Source organism: Rattus rattus, chromosome 7 (assembly GCF_011064425.1).
Source record: "Rattus rattus isolate New Zealand chromosome 7, Rrattus_CSIRO_v1, whole genome shotgun sequence".
NCBI classification, from domain to species: Eukaryota; Metazoa; Chordata; class Mammalia; order Rodentia; family Muridae; genus Rattus; species Rattus rattus.
In genome coordinates, this window is record NC_046160.1 from 7,844,529 (window position 1) to 7,864,976 (window position 20,448).

Sequence of the window (20,448 nt, forward strand, 5' to 3'; positions counted from 1 at the left end):
TCTTTTAAATTGCTTTCCTTTGGAAAGTTAGCTTGGCTCTATGATTTTTAACTGTATGCACCTAGAAACTTTAAAGATTCCTTTTCTGTTTTGTTTTGTTTTTTGTCTTTGTCTCTTAATGTAGACTTACAATACTGTATGCTCGTAAAGTTTAAGGCTTTACCTACTGGGCTAAGCCTTTGAGTTGCTTTATCGTGCATCTTGAGTAGAACATTTTGTCATTTTTGTCTCAGATTATAAATAGTAAGAGGAGTTACCATCAGAGTAGCAGCTGTGAGGTTAGCTCAGACCCTAAGCCAAGAGGTTCTCTGAAACCATTTGTCTCTGAGGCAACTGTTAATTTTGTCATAGATTCCTAGAAACTGACCTGACAGCAACTCTACAAATAGAAGCTCTTTTAGGAACCTCTTCCCCTGACAAAACTGCTCTGCTTCCCTGCGTTTTGTGTATCAACAGTTCCTTCTCTGACAAACGAAATGATCAGAATGGTGGGGTGTTTACTCATTTATGCTCTGAGACCTGGGGAAACTTTTCAAAAGATAATCCCATAGCTATGAAAATACTCTGAAGACAAAAATGCATCTTTCTTTCTTTTGGGAGGTTCCTCTGAGTTCCAAATGTGTCTCCTCTTACAGGTTAGAGTAAAGTAGAAGGCCTTTAATCGATCTATTTAAAGACCAACTACTTACATAAGTTAACAGAATAACAAGAGATGACATCATATGTAACAGAAATAATGAAAAGAAAAAGAACTGGCCAGAGCTAGTATGACTCTAGACTAGTCAGGGATCTTAATCAAACTCCAACCTCACTGTGCCTTGTTATCTTAGCAACAGATTATCATATAACTTTGGGATCTTTTATACCAACTTCTGCACTCTAGACATGTGCCAGGAATCCTGGGAGCTTTGTAGAAATGCAGATTGCTAGATCTTAGTCCATCTCTGTTGAATCAGAATGGCTGTAGGTTAAGGATCTAGTTTCTCCTTTATTTTTGAGGCAAGATTTTTCTGTGTTGAGCAAAACTATTGTTCATGCAATCCTCTTGCCTTAGCCTTTCAAGGAACTAGGATTATAGGCCTCACATCCAGCCAGAAGTCTGATTTTTTTTCTAAGTTTCTTTGGTAACTAAACTGCAAGCCCTGCCTGCCACTGACCCTATATCTATATTTAGAAAGTGGAGATTCTTGGTGACTAAGTGCCGCTGATCTAACTCTGATTTGTTTGGTTGTAACGTTCTTTTCAGCCAGTATCTGGTTACCATAGCACGTTAACCAATCCTAGGATTTCCTCCATTGCCCTTACATTTGCCAGTGATACTCAGAGAGTAGAGTCAGAACAGAGACCATTGCCCTTACCTTCCATTCCTCCTTGCACTGTTCTTCCTACAAATAAATAACTTCAGAAATAACTGACCATGACAATTTGAACAAGATACAAAAGATAAAGAATTTAGCAGCGTGTGGTGGCACACCCCTTTTTTCCCAGCACTCAGGAAGCAGAGGTTCTCTGAGTTCAAGGATAGCCAGGGCTGTATAGAGAAACACTGTCTCAAAAATAAAAAGGAGGAGGAGGAATGTGTTGATTATAGGTTTAATATTTCATGTGAGACAACTACCAGAAACTGTCAAGAGAGTCTTTTTGTTTCCAAATTTAAGGTTTTAACACATTTTCAAATTTGTAAAATAATTTTCTGTTTATTTAGAGGGCCTCAAGATTTACCTTTTGGGGTGAGAGACATGGCTTAGCAGATAAGGGCACTCACTTGCCAACGCTGAGTCCAGGACCTGGGTCCCATCCCTAGAACTCACATAGAGGAAGGAGAGAACTGACTCTTGCAAGTTGCTCTCTGACCTCCACACACGATGGATGGATGAGAGAGAGAGAGAGAGAGAGAGAGGAGTTTATCTTTGTATTAATGTTGGATAACACCAGTAGACTTTTCCAATGATGAATAATCCAGTCATTCTTATCATTTTTATGAAGAACTCTACTTGGTCACATACCTGTTGGAATTCTTACTATTAATGGTTTTGTTTTGCAAACAATAGGTCAATCCCATTTTATTTAAGACTGGTTTTGTGTGGTTGTTGCTTGGGTGTGGTTGAGACCAACCCAGGGAGCTTTCCAGTGCTTTACTTGTAAGCCCACGGTTGATGCTCTTCTACCGTTTGGGGGAAAACTAATGATCTTGTCCTTCTGTCTTATAATAGTCTCATGATTTCTCACTAGTGTCTCCCAAAAGTACATACTTTTCCCTTCGAAAAGCCTGTCTCTCCCTGCTTAGATTTCTGTGCTGTTCTAGCCAATCCATGACTAAGACAAAGATCTCTGCCTTCATGGAGGTTAAATTTGTTTTTCAATGGAAATGAAGATAAGAATAATCAAGTGAGGACTAGGCTTGTAGCCCTGTTGGTAGAGGGTTTGCTTAGCCTGCTAGAAGTCCTGGATTCAACCAGCATAACAACTGGGCATAGTGCCAGCTTCTGAGATCCCAGAACTGAAGAGGAAGAGGCAGGGTGGCTGTTAGGGTCATCCTCCACTACATACCATAAAGGGACATCCAAGGCCAGCCTGGGCTAAATGAAATTTTCTTTCTGAAACAAAAAGAATAATGAGTTAGAGGTGACCAGTACAGTGGAGAACCAAAAGAAGAGGAGGTTCAGGGAATGGTAGGAAGTAAGTGAGATGAGAAGGTCGGGGTTGGGCTCAGGGACAGTGTGCATGTGAGCTTAGACTTAAGATTGGAAGAACTGAAACAAGCAAGAGACAGCTCAGGCAGATGAAGGGGGAGACTTCGCTGTGCCTTGTTACTGAGTTTAGTGTCAGGCTATATTACTCTAATGAAGCCAATTGAATAATTTTACCTTGTTTCCTGTTTTCTTAAATGGTTGATTGTGAGTTTTTTTCCCCTTTGAATGGGGGGGGGCAATGAGGGAGGCACAGAGGTAGGAATAGCTGAGGCAAGAGTTCTTTGTACAGCCCAGACGTAGGTCAAACTCAAATGATGATCTCACAGAGGCTGTGGCACTTGCCCCAGTCAGTATTGCAGCATGGGGAGGCAAGGGACTCAGGTTCCCTCCCCTAACTGAGGAGCAGGCGACAGCCGACAGCTTCTGAGGAGGGAAAGCCCATTTTTATTACACATGTGGCCCCTGTTAGGTGGAACATGTTCTAGTAGATGGCTCGCGACACTGAGGAGTATATGGGCAGCACAGACGTGTCCACTGTGGGCTATAAAGGGGGAGGGGACATGAGCTAGGCAGGGAGTGGAGCGGTGGAGGTGGGCCTGATGGTAAATATGGTCAAAATAGGTTATATGCATGCGTGAAATCCTTAGATGACCAATACGATACATTAAAGTGGAGACGTTTCATCTGTTGAAACTGTTTCCATGGTTTTCATGTGCAATGCCCTTTGTCTTCTTTTCCTTGTTTTACCACACATTTGTCTTTTTTAGTAGGCTTCTAGGGATGACGGAATAGCTCTCTGTTCTTGCTTCTCTCCATTTTCTTTGTTAAGCATTTTTAGTGAGACATGCAGTTTCCTCTCATCTTGGACTGTTCTGTTGGGAGGTGCAGAGTCAGTTTGACTGTTTTAGCTAAAGCATTGACTGCTGGTTGTCTCTCTGGCCACTAGGACATCCTTCTCTCTGTCTGTAGGAACTCTGGTGCTGTGCAGACTCTGCACAGTACTCCTACCCCAGCGGTGTCCCTCTGTCAAGGACTTCAGCCCTATCTGTTTCCCCAGAGCACTTCAAATGATTGGGCTATGATACTTCCCTCATTTGTTACCTAGTGTCATTCTGTAAAGGTTCTTTAAGGTTCTTTTTCGATTTTAATTTTTATGGATACAAGACTTTGTTGTTCATTTGTGTGGATTTTGCTTCTTCAGTGTATTGTAACTAATTAGTTGTTATTCTTTTTGATGCTCAAATTATCCCACATGTGGGTAGTGGACACCCCTTTGCACTGTCCCTTGTGTCCTGCTGGCATGCCTCTGTTATCCTGAGAACACTTCTTTTGTGGTACAGGATTTGCCAAGCCTACCTTGTGCTGTCCTTAGCTGAGATCTGGAATTAGCCATTTATTAATGATCTCATCTCCATTCTGTGTTTTCCTACGTCACAATTTTACGTCTTTAGAGTTTAACATCTTTCCCACAATAAAGTTTGATTGCTAATTCCTGTCATAGTTAAGGTGGGTTTTTGTTGGGCCCTGTGGAAAGAGGTAAAAGGTCTTCTTTCTGCTCCTGAAAAAGTGATACTTACATGAGACCTTCTGAAGGGTTCAGCAGGCCTGGGAAGGGAGTTCGGCTCATTGGATAGCGTGCACGAGGCCCTGGCTCAGACTCGAAGACCACAAACTGGAGTGACTGTAGTCCTGCCAGCTAGAGGTGGGGGGGGGGCAGATAGATGTTAAGGTCACCTTCCTCCTGAGACATAGCAAATGTTAGTGCAGTCTGAGAGTCACAACATTCTGTCTTAAAAAAGGAAAAAGAAAACTTTCCAGAAAGACCAGCAGTGTCTTCAGGATTCAGAGCTCGGTTTCAGAATTCCTCATTCGCCACGAGAGACTTTCAAGACAGACTTGCAGCCATATTCTGCTTTATCAGTTACCATCCCAGGCCATTTCAGAGGGTGACAGATAGATATTGCCTTAGTCCAAACATCAGCCATGTACATATGAAAATGCAAGAACGTGAGGGAAAATAAATATGTCAAACCCTCGTTATTTTGACTGCAAATAATTTTTCAAAAAACTACAACTGTGCTTGAAGAGAGATGTGGGGAGGCTGGTGAGAGGCTCATTGACTCACGAGCTTGTTGCCAGGGCGTGCCAGTGGGGTTCAGTTCCACGTAGTGAAGGAGAGAACTGACTCCCCCCAATATGAAAGAAATAAATATATGATAATTTTAAAAGAAAGTAGATACTGAAAGTTAAGACTGCCATAGCTGCTCTGATGACTCATTAAATCTAATCCAAGCCATTAGAGCATCCGCAAGGTTTTTAAAGAGTGACTTTGTGAAAGCTTTCCCGTTTAGTCTGTTTTGATGGGTTTTCTGTTCTATTGTACTTCCTTTTAGGTTGTACGCTTCTTAAATCTAATCTGTATATGTACCTTACGGTCTCAACATTGTTGTTATGTGCCATGAGCGAGCGAGCGAGCGTTCTTCAGCAGTAAACATGAATCAGCTTACAAGGGGCTCCCTGCCACCCTGGCACTGTCTCTCTGCACTTGTCATCACCAGCAAAGAGCTAAAGAATCAGACATCTTGACTGAAAGTCTTCTGCTTAAACAAGGCAAAGCAGTGGAGTGTTGGTTGAGTGAATGTTCTACACGTTGGCACTTGAAGGCTCCGCCTTACCCAGTGGTGGTGCTCAGCAGGAGAGGCCCCCAGAAGTGTGGGTGGATGGTGGCCTTGTTTATCCATCCCTACTTACCACTAGGTTTCGTTGGTTTTCCTTCCTTTTTCATAATAAACTAACCCTTAAACAGAAAGGGAGGAGCCAGGCAGAGGTGGAGCGGGCACTCAGCAGGCAGAGGCAGGCAGATATCTTGGCTTTTGAGGCCAGCCTGGTCTACAGAGTGAGCTCTAGGACAGCTAGGGCTATAGAAAAACCCTGTGTCAGAAAATGAGAGACCTTGTCTTCTGAGCCACTCTCTGATCTAATGGACAGTTCTATCAATAGATAAATAAATAAATTTATCAGGATAAATATTGTAATTCTCTGAATTAGTAACCTACAGCTAGTAGTTAAGAAATACCTTCCTCTGTGACACTGCCCTCCTTGTAGGATAGTATTTCAGTACTTACAAAACTCAACTGGCTTTTCCCCTCTGCGGCTCATTCTGATTAAAGATGCAAAAGCTCAAAGGATTCTCTTTCCTCCTTAACTGTATGTAGTGTTTCTGAACATTGCCTGGGCTTCTTGTTGCTTCTAGAAGTATCTTAAGGACTCATACTTGTAACGCATCAAGTGTCATTTTTTTTTTGATGATCTTAAGAAAGGACAAGATTTATAAAACACACTCTATAAAACACTTAACGATATACGCCTGCATGAAAAGTGTAACAATCCTAAGAGCTGACACTTCCCATGGTTTTGAAGGTTTTGATCATACCACCAAAAATGTTTCTAGGATCTTCTGCCTGTTAAGCCAGAGAGTGAAAATTCCATTTCTGAAGACATGGATGCATTTGAAAAAGTGAGGACGAGGCTAGAAACACAGCCACAGGAAGAGTACGAAATCGTCAATGCGGAGGTGAGCTACGCCGTGTCTTTCAGGAGGGCTGTCTGTGTGATCAGTTCAGGGAGTGAGGTGCCTTGCGCTGCCTAGGCAGAGCACCCCATCCAGATCAGGTCCTGCTCAGCCTGTCAGGCGTGCTGAACACCTTCAGCCATCAGCAATAGGAAACACAATCTGTACGTTAAAACGTAAAATAAAGCGCCCAGGGTAGTAGGTGAACTCTGGGAAGATGCAGGGGAACAGCAGCTCAAGTGTGAATTCGTGGAAATCCCAAGAAGTTATATACGACAGCTCATTTCTTTGTTATTTCAGAAGTATTTACGTGTCCTGTCTATATTTTAATAAAAGGAAATTCACTTTAGTAAAGCTTAAGTACACAGTTACTCATTTTATACTTACCAGTCATAAATATTCAACTGAAATAAATTGAACAAGAAGATTGAAAATTTTTTAGTAAAACTGAAAAACAGCCCACAGATTATTAGTGAAGGTCATGTTCATAGTAAAATACAAATAGCAGGGATGATCCAGATCCAAAAGGTGCCATAAATAGTGTGGCTTACACCGCCTGAAGCGAGGTAGTCAGTCAGCTGCATTTCAGGTGTTAGACAAGAACGCTGTACACACACCACACACACACACGTGTATAGTTAATATTTAGTTTCTTGGGGTTGGGGATTTAGCTCAGTGGTAGAGCGCTTGCCTAGCAAGCGCAAGGCCTTGGGTTCAGTCCCCAGCTCCGAATAAAAAAGAAAGAAAAATATTTAGTTTCTTAATCTCAAACACCGTTTGTCCCACCACCGTATACTTCGTATAAAATCAAGTTGGTACTACACAGTCGATGACGACAGTTTTTGTAAAAGAAAAGATACCAGAATATTGGTTGGCATTTCAGGTTAGCTAGAGTTTTCTTGTCTGTATCGTTTTAGATTATCGTTATGATGCTACCTGATATTGTTAATTGAGTCTCACTATACAGATATTAGACGAACAGCATAGATTTTGTTATGCCCTTGCATTTATGTATTGGAAATCACCAACAGTTCTGAACTTAGGAAAGCTGTTTCTTGCTACCTGTGTTGTAAAAATGGTCCGTTTCATCGTTCATTCACAAACCTCAGTAGATCTGACTCTATGGTAGGGTCATCTCTTCATCTGAAGTAGTCAAACCATTAAATAATTAAATTACTATCAAGTAAGTCTTGTTTTCTCCTCATTGTCAGATTAAACATGGCGGCTTTGTCTATTATCAAGAAGGTTGCTGCTTGGTCCGTTCCAAAGACGAAGAAGGTAGAGTACAATTCTTCTTCACTGCTGACCTGGCTTTTCAGGCGTCAGTTGTTTAACAGAGGCTTGATAGATAACAGTCGCTCAAAGCTATTAGAATAGAGTTTGTTAAAAATTATTTCTAAGTTTTTTAACTGAGTGGATTTTACTATCTGAGTTGACTTATGGTACACTTAGCGACCCACATTCAGGAGCTTTAACACAGAGAAGGGAGATGGGGTCCAGCATGTTTGGAGTATGTTCTGTCTCAGTGCTGTGCTAGGCATTTTGCATGTGTTACATGTGTTAGCTATGTTCTCTTTGTAAATTTGGTAAATAATAGACCAGTGGTTATGAACCTGTGGGTTGCCACCTCTTGGCAAACCTTGAACTTCAAAAGTATTTACATTATGATTCATAGCAATAGCAAAATTACAGTTATGAAGGAGCAACAAAAATAATTTTATGGTTAAGGGGTCTTAACATGAGGAACTGTGTTCAAGGGTCACAGTATTAGGAAGGCTGCGACCCACTGTCTTAGACTAAGACAATAGCTCATAGGTTGATACATAGAATAATATTGAATAAAATATTTTTAATAATTGTAGAAGGACATCAGTCTGTGACCTCAGAGAATGTCAATTTAACACGTTAAGATATAGTTTAAAATGAATTACAAGGATATGTTGTGGAGTTCTCTCTTCCCCACCCCCCTATGCAGCTGACAGTGATAATTATGAAGTTTTATTCAACCTGGAAGAACTTAAACTGGAGCAGCCCTTCATCGATTGCATCCGCGTTGCTCCTGACGAGAAGTACGTGGCTGCTAAGATAAGGACGGAGGATTCTGAAACCTCCACCTGCATAGTGGTGAAGCTCAGCGACCAGCCTGCCATGGAAGCCTCTTTCCCCAACGTGTCCAGCTTTGGTAAGCCACCAAGTAGTCTGGGAAGACAGCCGTAGGGAGCTGCTCACATGGGGTAGCGAAGGGAATGGTATCAGGGCCAGGTCTGTTTCCCTCTGGGCTGCTGTCTTCCTGTGGTGTTCTTCTTACAGAATGCTCCCTCCTTTAACTGTGGCTCTAAGTGAGTTACTGCACCACTGGGTTCACGGGGGACTGGAGAGGTGGCTCAGTGGCTAAGAGCATGTCTGCTATTCTTGTAGAGGACCCGTGGTCAGTTTTCAGTGTCCGTGCTGGGCAACCCAGATCCACCTGTAGCTCTTAACTCCTGGGGGATCCAACAGAGACCCACATGGAGACACACCATATGCATAATTAAAAATAAATATTTCATGAGCTGTCAAGAGGCTTTGCAGGTCAAAGCACTTTCCACACAAGCCTGATGAACTGACGTCAGCCCCAACACTCATGAAAGCTGTCCTCGCACCTCCACACCTGCACTAGGACACAGACATCACTACAGTCACACACACTTCAGATAATATGCAAAACACATTTTAAATAAAGTAGGGCTCCTGTTTTTAAGCCACTTCTAATCTAAGTCCTCCATGTGCATTCTAATATATAGTAATTCTTGGCCAGTTTATTATGCAGACTGAAGTTTTACAGATTTTGCTTCTTGGTATTTTATTCAACCTTGAATTTGGATTATTTTTATTGTTATTTTTGTTTTTATATTTATTTTTTCATCATGGATATCTAATATAGTACATGACTCAAAATCACTCCTCGAAACTGGAACATATTAGCTGACATCAATAGAAACTGACATTTTTAGTATTGATCTAGCTTTAAATTTTATCATTTATCATCATTGCCTATATTACATTGCCATTATTTTCTGAATTGCTTAATTAGATCCTTTGTATTATATTGAAAACTGAAATTATAATCTACCTAATATATTCTTTTGTATGTGCAAATCATCCTCTGTGTGTGTGTGTGTGTGTGTGTGTGTGTGTGTGTGTGTGTGTGTCTGTGGTATCTGTGTTACATACATGTGAGTGTACAAGTGTACATGCCTGCTTCTCTGAAGGCTGGGATAGGAATTGGCTGTCTTCCTTTATTATGCTGTGCCACTGTCCTTTGCGACAGATTCGATCACTGAACCAGAAGCTCCCCATTTTGGCTGAGGGGACTGACTAGCCAGCAAGCCCTTGTGATCATCTCTTAGCCCCCGTTCCTGGGATTTCAGCCATGCACAGCTTTTCATGTGGGTGCTAGGGACTCAGTCTCGGGTACCCATATTTCTCCCCAGACAGATAGCATTTGTGCATCAAACCGCTAAGGTCAGTGTGTATTGTATAGTGCTCACCCACGGTGACAACCAGCCAGGTAGCTGCTGAAAGGAAGGACCATGTTAGAATGCTTTTGGTAGTTTGAGCTGTTCTAGTCCACTGGAAGCAGACATTGAACACAGAGTGAAGAGAAATTGATGGGTATTTCTTCAGAGTTAAGCAGCCATCTCCCAAGAGCAAATGTGACTTTTCTGATCCTTTCCCTTACCACTGAGTCAGGGGTCTTGTTTAGGAGCTTGAGTGGTGGGGACTTGGTAAGGGAAAACCTGCGACAGTGCCGCAGCTTTTATGTGCCCTCTGGGTTGTATCTGAACTCGGGTTGTGTTCCACGAAGCTTCCGCAGTGCGCAGATGCGCAGATCAGCTACCGGCTCTACCCTTGGCATCCCGCACTTGAGCACTACGCCATCTTAAGCCACACGGGCAGCTGTGTCTTACTTCCTTTCCTTCCTGCCTTTCAGAATGGGTGAAGGATGAAGAAGATGAAGATGTCTTATTCTACACCTTCCAGAGGAACCTCCGCTGTCACGATGTGTACCGAGCCACGTTTGGTGACAACAGACGCAATGAGCGGTTCTACACAGAGAAAGACCCCAGGTGCCGGCCGCCGCCCCCGCCCCCGTGCCTCCCCGTCCCACTCCTGACCTGAACTGTTGGGATGGAGAGAACTACCTCTGTACCATTCTACCTCCTAGAACTAATATAGAGTTTGCCAGATTGTATCAATTTGGGATGCCTGATCATGAAAGAGTTATAAATATGGCCACAAAGAGCCCTTGTCAGCCAAGGGTCCACCATCTTTGTTTTCTCTACTTCTTTGTTGGTTATTTAAAGACAGGTTTTCATTTTGATGGCAGAATGTCTCTTAAATTCATGGTTAGGAAAGTGCTGGCTAATATATTCTTAAAGGGCATTTTAAATATTGACTCTTGTGCTTACCTAGGAAGCGCAAGGCCCGGGGTTCGGTCCCCAGCTCCGAAAAAAAAAACCAAAAAAAAAAAAAAAAAAAAAATTGACTCTTTGTTTTCAAATATTTCTATTTCTAGAGCCATAAATTCTATACATTCTAAGAAAACTGTATTATGCAGATGCTAAAAAAAACAATCTGATTTTTAAGTCACTGAATAGTCACTGGCCATCCCACCCCCAACCCTCCACACACACACACTGCTACCGTTACACGGTTTTTTTCCCTGCAGAAATCCTGTTCACTAAGAACAGGTCTAGACTTTAAAAAGCAAGGACAATGACTGGTCTCTGAGGACTCTTGGGGTCCAGAGCCCAGAGATGCCAGGGAAACAGGCCGGATGTAGGGACTCGGAAAGCACGTAACAGCAGCTCAGCTCTCCACCTGATGATTCTCTTATGTTGGGTCCAATAAGAAAGAGAATTAGAGCTGAGCGCACGGGTGTTTAATCCCAGCACTTGGAAGGCAGAGGCAGGCGGATCTCTGTGAGTTCGAGCCCAGCTTTGGTACACAGAGAGAGTTCCAGAATAGCCAGGGCTACACAGAGAAACCCTGTCTCTGAAAACCAAAAGAAAGCTAAAGAGGCAGAGGAGGAGGGGGAGGAGGAAGGAGAGAGAAAGGGAGAAAGAAGAGAAAAAGCCAGTAGTAACTCCTACCCCTCCTGCAAGGAGCTTTAGAATTACTTCATAGATGCTTGTAAGATTGAACTTGAATAAACAATTTTTTTAATTGGATGGGCATTTTGCCTGCATATGCATCAGTGTAGCACATGTGTGCCCAGTACCCACAGAAGCCAGAAGAGAAACGCTGGCTGCGCTAGAACTGGAGCTAGAGACAGCTGCGAGCTGCCATGTGGGTGCTGGGAATTGAACCCAGGTCCTCTGGAAGAGTGGCAGTGCTCTTAGCTGCTGCTGAGTCACCTATCTAGCCCTTCCCAAACCTTTCTTGTTCAGTTTTTAGTATATTGTAACTTCGTCTGAGGGGCTGAGAGGTTGTGGATGGCGGCGTCCATTCCAAACGACACCGTTGTTTCCAGAGGCTTCAGAGTGTGTAGTGGAGCTGCATGCAGACCTTCCTACCTCTAAATGCACCCCTTACTTAACTGTACCTATGGGAATGTGTGTGTGTGTGTGTGTGTGTGTGTGTGTGTGTGTGTGTGTGTGTGTGTGTGTATATACACACATATATATAAATACACAATGGAAATCTGTGTGAGCCATCTCAGCCCGACCTCTTACATAGCTAATGATATTCCAGAATGGGTAAGTTGCGCTTCCTACTCAACTTTCTTCCCTGTAAGCAAGAACTTGATGCTTTTTCTCTTTGCAGCTATTTTGTTTTCCTCTATCTTACAAAAGACAGTCGTTTCCTCACCCTGAATATCATGAACAAGACGACTTCTGAGGTGTGGCTGATCGACGGCCTGAGCCCGTGGGACCCACCAATGCTCATTCAGAAGAGAATCCATGGGATGCTTTACTATGTTGAGCATCGAGATGACGAATTGTACATCCTGACTAATGTTGGAGAACCTACAGAATTCAAGGTAGTTCTTGATCCTGCTTGTTCCCGTTTGGGATGGGCTCCTGAAAGTGTCAGCTTTCCCCACCAGCCTCCTTGCTATACAAGCCCCACCTCCCTTCCATTATTTCCCTCCCCATGGAACTAACTTTTTTTTCTACTACAACTGTACATAAAATATCAGTAAGTGAAGCATTCTATGCTGTTCGTGTCTCATAAGCCAAACTTGATTGAGCTTAGAAGAGCACACTTCAGCTCGATTGTGAGATGGCGTTTGGATCAGTCTCAGGCAGGCGTCCCAGTGTATCCGTTGTCCCCTGGTTGGCTGTCAGCTAAGCATGGCACCACACTCTCTGGGCTAAACTGTGACAGTCACACTTTGTCCCTGATTCAGTTCATCCTAGAGTAGTGGCGGCTGGTGTGGTCTACTCCTCAGTGACCTCACCCTGAGCTCTGCAGCCTTAGCCTTCTGTCTCCTACATGTCCTCTAACCTTCACACAGCTGATGCGGACTGCAGCTGACGCCCCTGCTATTATGAATTGGGATTTATTTTTCACAATGAAGAGAAACACCAAGGTTGTAGACTTGGACATGTTTAAGGACCACTGCGTTCTGTTCCTGAAACACAGCAATCTCCTCTATGTTAATGTGATTGGTCTGGCTGACGACTCCGTCCGCTCTCTAAAGGTATGTCTATCCTCAGATAGAAAGACTCAACAAACACAGGTAACCTTGGTAAGCATCAAAATTTGAATGTGCACTTTTCTTAAAAGGAATTTAATTTAAGTGGATTTTAGCATACCAGTTTTTTTTTTTTTAAATCAGACCTAGATCTTACAACAACTTAACAGACCTTGTTTTAAATGCAGTCTTACTTAAACCAGTGGACTTACAGATGGTCTTGGGAAACTGTGTTTGGGGTCATTGTGTCTGTCTTTCTGCCTAGCTGCGGGCAGGTTTCCATCTCTACAGTCTGAGGAGCAGCGATAACCAAGGCCTGCGTGGTAGCTGGTACCCGGCCACTGACTGCTGCTTGCCGGGGCCACAGCCTGGAAGGACAATAGTCCGCTCGTATCTGCATCTCCTCTCTTTGCCAGTTTTCTCACCCAGGGGTATATTCCTGCTTGCTTTCATACTGGATGTCAGTGGTCTCCATGACACGGAGGGATGATAATGTTGTCTAACTATTAACAGTCTGGCTGCCAAAGCAAGTCAAATGCCCTCAGAAAGACAGTCTTTTTTTTTTTTTTTTTTTTTTTTTGGTTTTTTTTTTCCGGAGCTGGGGACCGAACCCAGGGCCTTGCGCTTCCTAGGCAAGCGCTCTAACCACTGAGCTAAATCCCCAACCCCTTTTTTTTTTTTTTTTTTTTTTAATTATTTATTTATTTATCATCACCATACAGCTTTCTGTCTGTGTGTGGGCCTGCAGGCCAGAAGATGACCCCAGATCTCATTACAGATGGTTGTGAGCCACCATGTGGTTGCTGGGATTTGAACTCAGGACCTTTGGAAGAGCAGTCAGTGCTCTAACCACTGAGCCATCTCTCCAGCCCTATGCCCTCAGAAAGAAACCTGGTAAATTAATGAATGGCAACCTTACTGTCCACTTCAAAGCAGTGTTCAGTGACCATCCACGGGATCATGGAATGGGAAAACAGCAGAGTAAAATATCTGCCCTTAATGAATGAAGTTTTTATGCTATTAGACAAATTTCAAAATACAATGCTTAATTGTAAGTTATTTTTAAATAAGTGGTTTCAAAAGCAAACTGATGGAGAGCTCAAAGGAAGGGTAGGGTTCTTGCTTAGGAAAGCTTCTGTAAAGAATAGAGTAGACTTAACAGGATAGGTAGGGATTTGATATGCAGAATAGCCTGTCATATCCAAGAATGAGGGCACCGTTCAAACATGGGTAAGCTAGGGGTTGGGGATTTGGCTCAGTGGTAGAGCTTGCCTAGCAAGTTTAAGGCCCTGGGTTGATCCCCAGTCTCGAAAAAAAAAAAAAAAAAAGTCGGGAAAAAAAAAAAAAAAAAAAAAAAACATGGGTAAGCTGAAGTCCATGTATCTTCAGGGGACCAATTCATCTTGCTCATGCAGAATACAAGTCTGGAGGATAGAGTTAAGGTATAATGCTTTGGGGCAGGGAAAGAAGGGTCCCAAGACAAATTTTTTTCTGTGTAACCCTAGCTATCCTACAACTCACTCTGCAGACGAGTCTGGCCTCAAACTCACAGAAATTCCCCTGCCTCTGCCTCCTAAGCGCTGGAGTTATCGGCATGGACCACTATATCTGGTTTTATGTGGTGCTGGGTTCAAACCCAAGGCCTTGTGTGTGCTAAGCAAGCAGTCTACCACTGAGCTGTATCCCAGCCCCTAAGACGAGACTTCTAAGTAAGCATGACCTTCTCTTATTTGTCGTAAGTATTTTTACTTGAAGGTGCCCCTCCCCCCCCCCCCGCTACTTCACACTGAGCGCCGTCTCTAGTTTCTGCCTTAGCACTTCTCTTATTGCTCTCTGACCTGTTCCAAACTGTAAGTCCCCGCTATACCCTGAATATTGATTTAGGTCATCATCAAAGAAGATCAAATGCTTTAGTACACACTAGACGCTACATAAAAGTCATTTTATCATCGTATGATGCTAGACAGCACTGGTAAATAGCCACAGCCCATGCCATACATAAATCAGTAACCACGGTGTGAGTTAATGATAGTTTGGGTCTATAACATCTACACCTAGTGGACACTTGACTGATGATCTTTCTAAACACAGTCTCTCACAACAGAAGCATTAAACTTTCTGTGTATTTACTTATCATTGGTCTCCATGTCATTAGTATTTTCTGATTTTTCCACAGAAGAAGACTATTTGATTGTAATGCCTGAAAAATAAGTTGAGGACGGTTTGTTGTAATAGTAGGAGGCAAACCCAGGGCCTTAAACGTACTAGAGAACTCAGCCACTGAGCCATACATCGCCCCCACGCCCAAACCCAGGAAGGGTTTGCTGTATGCTGTCATCGGCTTTATTTGCAGCAGAGTCTATTTCCAGGGCAAACCTCTCTCAGTGCATTTCAGCTCAGTAAGATGCCCTTGAGACAGCTAATACTTCTGCATCAGCCGCACAAGTGCTTCAGAGTCCAGAGCCTTGGAGCAGTTCTTGTTAGGATTAAAGCTTTGACCTTGGTCTTTGGCTTTGGAGAAACCCAGAGTTTGATTTGTTGGTCCCAGTTGTCCTAAAGCTAAAACAATGTTCTCCAAGGTCATAGTTAAGTTTTACTGAAAGGCAGAAGAAACTTAGCCAAACTGTGGGCCAAGGAATCCTGGTCCTGTTTCTGTACCAGACTCCCAGTATCTCGTTCCCATGGGATCTGCCGTACATGTGTGTCCTTGTTAGTTTTCCTGACAGGAGACCCCAGCTTAATTGGGGGCAGTGTGTCTGAGCAGAGTGCTGCCTGGCTGTGGCTTCTACAGGTGAAAGCCTGGCCTCTCGATGCCCACAGCCCTTCCTCCTTTTCAGCAGTGCCCGCCACTGATGTTGCTGGGCCAAGACCTCTGATTTTCTAAGGAATTTGCTCTTTCTGCAATTACTCGGAAAGAAAAGCAATTTTCTTCTCATTCTTACTTCAGTGCTTCCGAGCACTCTGTCGGCCTGCTTACCAGGCTTCTTTAAAAGCTGTAAGTGGGGCGTTAAAGGAAGGCTTGACGCTGGACCCTGCTGCTCTAAGAGAATAAATTTTGATTCCTTTCCTTTCTTCTTAAAGTTAAGAATCTTGAGCATAATAGCTTTGAGTCTCTCCGAGTCATTGTGCCTGGAAAGGTTTTGTTCTGCACAATGGTCAGCCTCGGAGCTAAAGTTAGAAACAAACGGTAAATGCTTTAGTGCTGCTGAGCCCGCTGGTAGCCCCGGGATAATAACTCTCATCACCACTGTCCAGGCAGCAGGCTAGGACCGGTGGGAACATCATTCAGAACGTCCACGTGAGGGTCTTACTTCAGTAAGAGCAGGGCACGGGCTGCTGCTGGGCCTGCATTACTGCCGCATTTGCTCTTATCCGTAGCAATTTGGTCATTTCATCACCCAAGTGTCTGTCCCCAAATAAACCTCATGTCAAAAGGAATTTCCCGTAACTACACCTGCGATAAACCATCTTTCCTACACTTTTCTTTATCTGTGGTAATTTGTATAAGATTTCATTTGTATACTTGAAATCCATGTTGTCACAATGAAGTAATTCTTAAATGATGTATCATATAATAATAGAAAGTAAAATAGCTGTCCATATCATTTTGCCTGCAGCAGACTTTGAAACTTTAATATTAATCAGTAAAAATGGCTTTTGTCCTTCAGCTGCCTCCTTGGGCCTGTGGATTCATAATGGATACAAATTCTGACCCGAAGAACTGTCCCTTCCAGCTTTGCTCCCCAATAAGACCCCCAAAATATTACACATACAAATTTGCAGAGGGCAAACTGTTTGAGGAAACTGGTCACGAAGATCCGATCACAAAGACCAGTCGCGTTTTACGCATAGAAGCCAAAAGCAAGGTAGGTGTGGTAAGCTCTGCCTTCAGCTCCGGATACTGAAGGGGCCTCGTGCCTGACGTCAGCTTCAGGGTCACATCGACACTATTTTCTGAAAACCCCTTACGCCATGGAAGGTCCCGATGATTTTAGGAATACATAGATTTTTTTTCTTTTAACTTTAACATGGTTTTAAAAATCTCTGACTAGAGTGCTAAGCCTTTCATTTCACTTGCTTATGTTTGACTTTTAAAGTTGAATTAATACGAAGTAAAGAGGCACAGTTGGTACAGTTATGGCAGTCATTTGGAAAGGCCAGACATAGCTGAGTAGAGCAGCCTAGAGCAGTACAGTGCCAGCCCTCAGGAGGCTTCACTGTGGCAGCCACAGTGCCGGGGCCCAAGCAGTCACTACCTGCGCGTTGACAACTACAGAGGAAAGCAGGTTGAGCACATTGGACAGGTGTTACGGGGGTCTTACCTACTCAGGCAGTACTTTGGTGACCCCTCTGCCTTAGTTAGGGCCTCTACTGCTATGAGAAAACACAGTATAACCATGAACAACTTAGAGGAGAAAGGGTTTATTTCAGCGAGGAAACCCATATTCTCTTCCTAGTGCCTGCATATTGAAGCTTAGTCATGTGAAACTCAGCCCCAGAGAGTGTGGCGCCCTCTTCTGGTGTCCATGTGCACTACACATGTGATGTGGTGCAGACACACATGCAGACCAAACACGTAAATAATTTAAATTACATTAATACGGGCTGGAGAGATGGCTCAGTGGTTAAGAGCACTGACTGCTCTTCCAGAGGTCCTGAGTTCAAATCCCAGCAACCACATGGTGGCTCACAACCATCTGTAATGAGATCCGATGCCCTCGATGCCCTCCTCTGGTGTGTCTGAAGACAGAGATAGTGTACTCATATACATTAAATAAATAAATTTAAAAAAAAATTACATTAATACAATTATAGAAGCCTTTAAAGATGCAGGTGGCTGTCTGAGAGCTCACGTCTTGACATTTACTAAGATCAGAAAATGAGGCCAGTAGGACTTTTTAATCAGCACATTTGTAAATAGTCAAAGATAAGAATCCCTAGGCATAGGAAGAATGATATACTAAAATCTCAACCTAAATATGCATTTTGTCTTGGCCCAAATGGAATAATTTAGTTCTGGGCACTGAAGAACGCTTTTCAAGTTACTTTCCTACTATGAGAAGCTGTGCCAATGTTCAAGCGACAGTTAGCTGTACAGCTGATTATAGACCAGCAGGTGGTTGGAAGCCAGCTCTGTGTACAGATGCTGGAACCTCACAGAGCTGGTGCCCACTTCCAGTTAGTGACACACTCAGGAGTGCACTGCATGGTAGCTAAAGTTGGGGCTAAGCTATTTTAAAGTTCCTCTCGTGTAGGGAATGGAGCCTTACCTAGCACATGCCCTGATCCTGAGGACTGCGAAGAAACAAACAGCAAAGGTTGTTTCCTTATGTGCTACTGGTTCTCCATTTCCAGGATGGAAAGCTAGTGCCCATGACGGTTTTTCACAAGACAGATTCTGAGGACTTGCAGAGGAAGCCTCTCTTGGTGCACGTATATGGAGCTTACGGAATGGATCTGAAGATGAACTTCAGGCCTGAAAGGCGGGTCTTGGTGGATGATGGGTGGATCTTAGCATATTGCCATGTTAGGTGAGTCACCACGTTTCTCCTAGCAGATGAGTGCTAGAGCGTTGTGCCAATTGCTGGAACAACAGCGTGCTAAGGGACCAGGCGTGAGGATGCACAGTGCGTTAGGGGAGCGGGTGTGAGAATGCACAGTGCGTTAGGGGAGCGGGCGTGAGGATGCACAGTGCATTAGGGGAGCGGGCGTGAGGATGCACAGTGCGTTAGGGGAGCGGGCGTGAGGATGCACAGAGCGTTAGGGGAGCGGGTGTGAGGATGCACAGTGCGTTAGGGGAGCGGGCGTGAGGATGCACAGTGCATTAGGGGAGCGGGCGTGAGGATGCACAGTGCGTTAGGGGAGCGGGCGTGAGGATGCACAGTGCGTTAGGGGAGCGGGCGTGAGGATGCACAGTATGTTAGGGGAGCAGGTGTGTTGGCACACCTTTGATCCCAGCACTCAAGAGGCAGAGAAAGGTAGACCTCTATTGAAGACTACATAGTAAGACCCTATCTAAAAAACCAGAACAAACAAGCAAAAGAGAAAAAAAAAGTAGGCAGGCAGGCAGGCAAGCAGGCAGGCAAGTATAAAAGGAACAAAATCTGACCTTCTCACGTGTGTTTTGAACTTATGTATCCCTAAGCCTGAGGATCCTGACTCAGATAGCAGATTCCTTAGTGGATTTTGGGGCTTTGCATGGATGTAGTGTTCGCCCTTGATAGTGCCATTATTATTCCCATGACTCTCCAGATTTCAGGGTTCTTTTTTCACAATTTTTATGACAGGGTCTTACTTTGTAGCCACAAACACATGGGCCTTCGAGTGCTGTGACTGCAGGCTAAAGGAGGTTTCTCCTACAGAGCCTCCTTCAGCTGAACTTCTTTTCTCCATTCAATTTCCATTTTATTCTAGCTGTTCTCAAGACACTGCTATCACTTAGAACCCTCTCCACCTCCCTATCTCCAGGACAAAGCCCAATTCCTTAGTAAAATTCTTGTGAACTGGCTTCTGTCTGGCATCCCCTGGCTCATGCCTTCGGATGGCATGGTCCGCCCTCTGTCCCAGCACATGCTGTATTTTATCTGGGTCTCAGTTTCCCCTTCCTTACCCTTGCAGAAGCCTCTTCCTTCACAACTCAGTTACAGGTCACTTCCCATGCACCAGTGCTCCTGACTCATGCGACCTAAGCTCTTCCCTCTGCTTAGGCAAAGTTTGTAGCAGCAGCCACCGCACCTGGAGCTGTGGTTTGCCTTCCTTGAGCCAGGGTGCACTTGTGTGTGTTTAAGGTCTGCTCTCCGGCAGCCTGTGCTGTCATCGGTAAGCAGTCGAGCATATTTGTTGAGTCAGGTTTTGGCTCTCTTGATAGTTTGGCTTTTTTGGGTGGCTTGTTTCCTGTGACGGCCTCCAGTACAGGTTTGGGCTTGGCAGGCCACTCAGTCTCTGTTGCACATTCCTTCTTGCTGTTTCCTCCAGCCTTTAAAAGCATGATGGCAGTTCTGAGCTGAGTGCTGCTCACGAGCCTGTGACACACACACACACACACACACACACACACACACACACGTGTGTCACACACGAGCCTGTAACAGTTTGCTGACCCCCACTGTGTCGTTTTTGTTTTCTTCCACTACAGGGGTGGTGGCGAGCTGGGTCTCCAGTGGCATGCCGATGGCCGTCTAACTAAAAAGCTCAATGGCCTTGCTGACTTAGAGGCTTGCATTAAGACGCTTCACAGCCAGGGCTTTTCTCAGCCGAGCCTAACAACGCTGAGCGCTTTCAGTGCTGGAGGTGTGCTTGTGGGAGCACTGTGTAATTCTAAGCCAGAGCTCCTGAGAGCAGTGACCCTGGAGGTGAGTACCCTGTGCCCCTGCTCAGAGGGGAAACGGTGGAGCTTAGGTTTAAACAGAACAGTGGCTCTGGGAGAACCTGTGGAATTCTCTCAATCCCACTATGTACTCTTCCCTGACAACAACTTTTATGGATTCTGCAGGATTTCCATT

At 44.1% G+C, this 20,448-nt stretch overlaps 1 protein-coding gene across 4 annotated transcripts in view; it reads left to right on the top strand.

Moving 5' to 3' along the window:
• The window catches only part of Prepl (prolyl endopeptidase like), a 28,800-nt gene that overhangs the window by 3,871 nt on the left and 4,481 nt on the right, over positions 1–20,448 (top strand). For all 4 annotated transcript variants that reach the window (XM_032908742.1, XM_032908740.1, XM_032908739.1 and 1 more), the window contains 9 exons: positions 6,145–6,267; positions 7,476–7,542; positions 8,240–8,446; positions 10,238–10,373; positions 12,073–12,289; positions 12,767–12,952; positions 16,615–16,812; positions 18,302–18,477; positions 20,082–20,298. In XM_032908742.1, coding sequence (XP_032764633.1) covers positions 6,193–6,267; positions 7,476–7,542; positions 8,240–8,446; positions 10,238–10,373; positions 12,073–12,289; positions 12,767–12,952; positions 16,615–16,812; positions 18,302–18,477; positions 20,082–20,298 — 1,479 coding nt within the window. In that variant the 5' untranslated portion in view covers positions 6,145–6,192. The remainder of the gene's footprint in view (positions 1–6,144; positions 6,268–7,475; positions 7,543–8,239; positions 8,447–10,237; positions 10,374–12,072; positions 12,290–12,766; positions 12,953–16,614; positions 16,813–18,301; positions 18,478–20,081; positions 20,299–20,448) is intronic.